At 34.8% G+C, this 6,792-nt stretch overlaps 1 protein-coding gene across 1 annotated transcript; it reads right to left on the bottom strand.

Annotated features, from left to right (window-relative positions):
* Positions 1-3,596: 3,596 nt before the first annotated feature.
* LOC131030422 (polyamine oxidase 7) lies at positions 3,597-6,574 on the bottom strand. Its single transcript, XM_057961256.2, has 11 exons — positions 6,257-6,574; positions 5,926-6,175; positions 5,698-5,844; positions 5,522-5,583; positions 5,234-5,415; positions 5,009-5,152; positions 4,725-4,874; positions 4,380-4,634; positions 4,180-4,261; positions 3,962-4,062; positions 3,597-3,876 (listed from the first exon to the last, which is right to left on the bottom strand). Exons 1-11 carry the CDS (start codon positions 6,345-6,347, stop codon positions 3,796-3,798), a joined length of 1,545 nt encoding a protein of 514 aa, XP_057817239.2. The 5' UTR covers positions 6,348-6,574; the 3' UTR covers positions 3,597-3,795.
* Between the last annotated feature and the right edge of the window lie 218 nt (positions 6,575-6,792).

Genomic DNA, 6,792 nt, shown 5'->3' with positions numbered 1-6,792 from the left:
TGTTCATATTTTTATTGCCACTTAAGGGCCTAGTTTGGCCCACCATGATCCTACACATACTTGACAATGTTTTGCCTTGACCCTTTGACATTCTAAACATTTGGCTACATAATGTACTATGTCATTCTTCATTCCATGCTAGAAATAACACTTTTTGAGGTCTAATAAAGTTTGTTTACCCCTAGATGCCCCGAATAAGGAGTATTGTGGGATTCACTTAAAACCAACTTCCTTAATTTATTCAAGTTGGGAACATATATCCTATTATTATATTGAAGAGCAACCCATCTATATCCAAAGTATACCCTTGCACCTTTGTGTCATTTCAATTAAGCTCTAAGGTTATCTTGACTTGTTCATACCATGGATCCTATTTTTGTTCCTTTAACACGATATTTAAAGTTAGTTTTAAAGACTGCCATATTCATCAAGTGTCTTTGTCTGGTTAGTGCATCTACTACCCTGTTTTCCTCTCTCCCCAAGCTATAGATCTTATATTTTCTCAAACTTGTCATTATATCCAACTAGGGATCTAACTTTCAAGCATTCTCATTTTTTAAAATTGTCTAGAGCAATAATCTATTTTTAGCATTGTCATTTTGTCCAATTAGCAATCCGACTTTCAAGCATTCAAATTTTATCGAATTGTCTAGCAATAATCTAACTTCATGCATTGGTATTATGTCCAATAATCTAGCAATCCTCTAGATTCATTTAGTAATTAGCATCATCATTTTGTCAAAGAATCACGATCCTAGTAAATCTTGCATATCACATCCTTGCTTGTATTTCGTATTTGCACCTACATGATGAAAGCAACACATCAGAATTAGAGATGAAAGGAAGACAACAAAGTTTAATTGAAGAAACACACAAGGATGGTTTGCATTAGGAGGTTTTGTTTCAATTATTTTGTTGGTCATAATTAGGATATATTAGCATGATTGATTAAGTTTTGTGATTAGCTTAGTTAGATCAATTTCATGCTTTAGTTTTTTCATTTAATCTGAATTTTCCCAATCTACACTAATATTAAAATCTTATGCACAATGTTTCATAGTCTTAATTAAATGCATGGTTTTATTAAGATTCACATAAGAAAGAAAATTATAAATCTAAATTAGTACATCCAAGAAAAAAATTAATAAGGTATTCTTAAAAATTATAAACATTTGAACGTTAAAAAATGTTCAATTTCAACTCGTTATGTAATTTGATCCTAAGGCTATAATAGGGAAGCTTGGTTTGATAATTCTATAAATAGTAACATTTCACTACATAGAAGTCATGGTTTAAACTTTTGTGAAATTCAATCTTCCAAAATATGCACCTTATCCATCCATGTTCACCTTTCCATCTCCATCTCTTGTTCCACATTTCCCTACTTTGATATTATATCAAAATTTTACTCTAATATGTTTCTACCACTCATTTTCATGCTTAAAATGTAAAGATTGCTTGCCTTGTAGATGCGTCCATTACAAGTTTCATTTTTTTTCATGAGATTAGGGAGCACAATGTCCCTTCTTAATGCAATCTTTGAAGACACGCATTTTCAACAATAGTTGATTTTTTTTTAGCTTTATATTTTTTACATAATAAAGATAAAATCCAATAATTTTCTTTCAAAATAGTCCACACACTATTTTTTTATTTATTTTTGTTTTTTAATTTATTTATTATATCCATAAAATTAGTTTTCATGTATGAGTAGATATAATAAAATATTTTCTTCAGTATAATGTTAGTGTTGTTTTAAATCATTATTTTTTTCAATAGGTATTAGAGCGGGATGTAGAAGCTTTTATTATATAGGTAGCAAGGATAGGGAAACTATTATCTTTAAATAATGATAGCAACTTACTATTTCAACTTCTATGTGATAGAGAATATATGTTTCCTCACACTAGTCTCTAGTAGGTTGCATGCACTCAAAACTATCACAATTAGTTTGTGGTTATGGCATCAATGCTATGATCATTTGAATTGTCAAGGATTAATTTTTCTTCATAAGAATGATATGGTGTGAGGGATTCCTACTATTTAGACTAAATAAGAAGATTTCTCAAGTCATGCACTTGGAAAGCATCATTGAGATAATTTTCTAATAAACAAACTATGGAGAAAAAAATTCCTCTAGAGCTTGTGCATGTTGATATATGTGGTGACATGCAAGAGAAAACACTATATAATAATAAATGGGGCATTTGAATGCTTCAATAATTTTAACGTTGGTTGAAAAGAAAAATGGGTATTATCTCAAAATACTCAAAATAGATAATGGGGGAGAGTTTACTTTCAAAGAGTTTTCTAATTTTTGTAACAAGAATGACATAAAGAGATAGCTTGCTACCAAATAAACACCCCAACAACATGATATTGTAGAAGGAAATAATTGTACCATTATGGAGATGGCACAATTATGTTGCAGACAAAAAAATTCTATATATTTATTAGAGATAAGTAGTTGTGACAACAACATATATTTTGAATCAAACTCCCACAAAAGCATTTCAAAACATCACTCCAAAGGAAGTATGGAGTGGCACACGCCTTCAGTGGCTCATCTTCAAGTATTTGGTTGTTTGACATATCGTCATATCCCAATTCACAAGCAAAGAAGTTGGATGCAAATTCCCAACTTTGTATCTTCATGGGATATTTTGATGTAACTAAAGGATATAGATTTTATAATCTTGACACAAAATAGTGGATTTTTTTTAAGGATGTGTTTTCTTTATGAAGGCATATGGTAGTGGAAAGATAGTGTACAACAAAATACACCAATAATCTTGGGCATGAAAGATGTTGGTGTTCCTCCTCTCCCCACAAGCTCTAGTGGAAGTTCAATTTCAATTTCAAGTCCTCCAAGTTCACCAAGTTCTTCTAGTAGTATAAATTCATGTGACAGTTAAACTTCTAGACAACATTCGCTCCAAGAAAGGTATGGAGTTTAGTTGACATTTGTTGGAGGAGTACAAATATAAATCCATTTGTTAATTTTTTTCTTTTCTTAATACAATTCAAGGTGAACCCTCTATGTGTGAAGAAACGATCAAATAATTAGTATGGATTGATGCTATGAATGATGAGATGAGTTCCATTCATAAAAATGATGCTTGGGAATTAGAGCATCTTCCTAAAGACAACCTTGTGTTTGGTGTCAAATGATTTTATCTATACAGTTAGTTTTCATGTATGAACAGATATAATAAAATATTTTCTTCACCATAATGTTAGTACAACTGATTAGCTATGTCTATGCCTGATCGCATCTACCATTCCAAACTACACGTCAGCATATTTTTTTTTTTTAAGAAGATATTTTTCTAATGTTTCCATTATTGTAATGGTAAGTAATATGAATGGCACACTTGACATTTCTGCTCACCACTATTGTGGTTGTTGCATCGACTAAACAAGAAAACGGATTCCAAAGAGAAACATTTTTTATATTATGTTATAAAAGTGTGGTAGCACCGTGAGTTTATTCACCTCCTGCTCATTATATAGACTGCGTCGCTTTGTTTTGATGAAACAATTGACTGCATTTCAATTTGATAGTCTGCTTAATTTAGTGTCATTATGTACATGAATTTAGAAAATCTCTCATTAGAAAGCATACTATAAATTTTAAAAACTACACCCAGGTACTTCACATAGTTTTTGAAATTTTAAACATTTGAACATTAAAAAATGCTCAATTTAAACTCGGGCTGTAATTTGACCCCAAGACTGTAACATTGCAGCTTGGTTTGATTAGTCCATAAATAATATCATTTCATTGCATACAAGTCATGGTTTGCATTTCTGCGAGAGTGCGTTTTCCAGAACTTGCACTTTGCCCATCCATGCTGTCCTTTCCATCTCCATCTCCTGTTCCACATTGTCCCCATTAAATTCTTTGATTTTAATATGTTTTTACCCCTTATTTCATGCTTAAAATTCACAGACCACTTACCCTCTGAATGTCTGCGTTACAGGTTTCATTTTGCTGATGAGATTTGGTAGCACAATGTCCCTTCTTAATGCAATCCAGCAACTGATTAGCCGTGTCTATGCCTAATCTCATGCACCATACCACTGATTAGCTGTGTCACTGGCATTTCATCTTCAATATAATAAGCGAGAAGTTGAAAGCCAAGATATTAAATGCAGAGGCAAAGACATTTGACATACCTGCAAGATAGGCACCATGGACATAACCATTATATTCCTGACTGGTATGCTCTCCAGTGAAATATACTGGCCCAACTGGTGCCTGACATCCATTATTACCATGTTTTCTTAGTAATAAATTAGTAATAAGCATTTCCTTCTTCAAAAGACAACTTTGTGAGATCTGTAAACAATTTTAAACGGAGATTTAGATGACAGACCTGTAAGCTCTCAAAGTCATGTACGGACACGCCTATGGGCCAGTTGGAGTAAGTTCCCTTATAGAAGCGATCTTGACCCCATCTGGGAATCAAAATCTCTTCCATTTCAGGAATATGATAGCCAAACATCTTTCTCAGAACTGACATTATTTCGGCTTTGGTTTCGTGATCAGGCTGCTGTTCTATCCTCCGGGATTCATCGTCTGTAACCGTCACCATCAGTAGATTTCCTCCTGGATACTCATTTTCCAAATGCTGTAAAACAGGGGAAGATATTTTTAAGAAATATAGTAAATTAAAATAAAGGGATTCCCTTGGTTGAAATGAGAAAATGGGTAATCACACCTGCCAAAAATTGTAGTAGCCTCGTTTCTCGTGAGCATACATGAAGAACTCAGTGCCGGGTCCTGTGGGCCAGAATTTGAAGGGGAACTTCATGAAGATCTTGCAGTAAATCACCATATCCCACTTATATATTGCCATGAGTTTCCATAGCTGCACATACATATTCAGGAACATTATTTCAAGACCATGATTTTATCACGAATTTATTTCTTCTAAGTGCATATGAGATTGAATAAAAACTTTTACAAGCTTCTACCCTTTTGAAAACAAACTGGTATACCCACAGGCAAGTCAGGTTTAAAGTCGATGAGTTTTGTTTGAAGAACTCCCACACTGACTGATACAATGGCGTTCTTTGCCGTATAAACTGAACCGTCCTCTGTTGAAACCTTCACACCCTTTTCTGTGTATTCGATTTCTCTAACAACCTGCACCATGTTTGGATACATTCATATAACAAATTCAAAAATCATTGCTTTCATTTTTAAATGGTAAGGAAAAGGCCAAACCTTGTTGAGCTTCAGACGTGGGTCTGAAATGGATCCGTTAGCAGAGTGGAGAAATTCCTGGGCTATCTTATGAACAATGAATTCGTAACCTCGACTGTCTGCTATAAAATACTCATTTTCCCCAAATTCCTCGAACGTAGGATTGGGTTCCACGTTCTTCAAGCTTGTCACTCTCGGAGGCTCTGGACATCCACAGTCCAAACTCAAACTTAATATCAAAACTACTTGTTTCTATAATACCCAGTAAAAATGGCCTACAAAGTTATAAATGACACATGGCGATCAAACCTGCAATTTCGAAGTCGTACATGAAGAAATCGATAGCCATCTCCAACGGCGTTATGGGAACACTATATGAAAACAATAGAAAACGTGTATCAGATTTAAGCCTAAGGTCAGCTACATGGGTTCAATTAAAAACTAAGTTTGAGAGTGAGGAACAGGAAATGGCAATCAAGCCGTACTGTCCGAATGTCCTCTGTGAAGCCAAAATAGAAATGTCTTCCCCTCCGCTCTTTTGCAGCAATGTGGACAGATTTGAACTGAAATCAGATGATAATGAGGCCAGCTTGTAAGGGCGCGCCACGACAGACTGAGGCAGAATACCTCCCCTGTATTAAATGACTACCCACATCAGTAAACATTTTGTATGATTGAATAGGAACTGACAGTCCAAATTTACACATACTTACTCCTGGCCATAGATGTTGTAACTGAGATTGTTCCAATCGGAAAGAAAAGAACGCATTTTGTACTTATTGGCGAGAGGCCAAATGGGATTCATTTTGGGGCCTCCCACACCTTCCACCCAGTTAGCCCCTTTCTCTACAGTATACCCTGCAATCGACTCTTTGTACATTCTCCCCCCAATTCTATTCGTTGCTTCAAGAATTACAAAATCCTTCACTCCCTTCTCCGACAACGTTTTGGCTGCCATTATTCCTGAATTCACAGAAAACAAATCAGTTAATACAAGGTTTCCATGTGCGAGAATACGTTTGATTCAATAAAATCAAAGCATACCTGACATCCCTGCTCCCACCACTACTGTGGTGGTTGCATCTATGGAAGAGGAGAACGTAAGGATGAAGAAAATCCCAAAGAGAAACAGCATTGTTATAACCAAGTGTGGCAGCTCCGTGAATTCACTTCACCTCCTGCCCTCATTATATAGACTGTGTCGCTCCGTCTTACTGAAAAGATTGAGCAGATCTTTTTGGACGTTTTCGACACAGACCACGTCTTTTTCGTGCTGTTAATTCCAAATCCCAAATCAGATAAAAATTAGGGGTAAAACATGTCGTTGTACACTCACATCAATGTTGTGTGCAATGAAGGGAGATGACATGAGGAAAACGTCGCTGGTCAAAGTAATTTGATTTGTATGGAGGGAAATCGACAAGTTAATGCAGTGGACAGAGTGGCATCAATTGTTTTTTTTCTTTTATGGCCGACCAAAACAGCATATAATATATAATACTGAGGAGCCTTCCAATCGCAAAACAATTATAAAGTTATTCTTATCTGTTCAAAATCTAAACATGCACACTAAATATATT

The sequence above is a fragment of the Cryptomeria japonica genome, chromosome 7 (assembly GCF_030272615.1).
Source record: "Cryptomeria japonica chromosome 7, Sugi_1.0, whole genome shotgun sequence".
In the NCBI taxonomy this organism is placed as follows: domain Eukaryota; kingdom Viridiplantae; phylum Streptophyta; class Pinopsida; order Cupressales; family Cupressaceae; genus Cryptomeria; species Cryptomeria japonica.
This window is presented reverse-complemented; position numbering and strand designations above follow the sequence as displayed.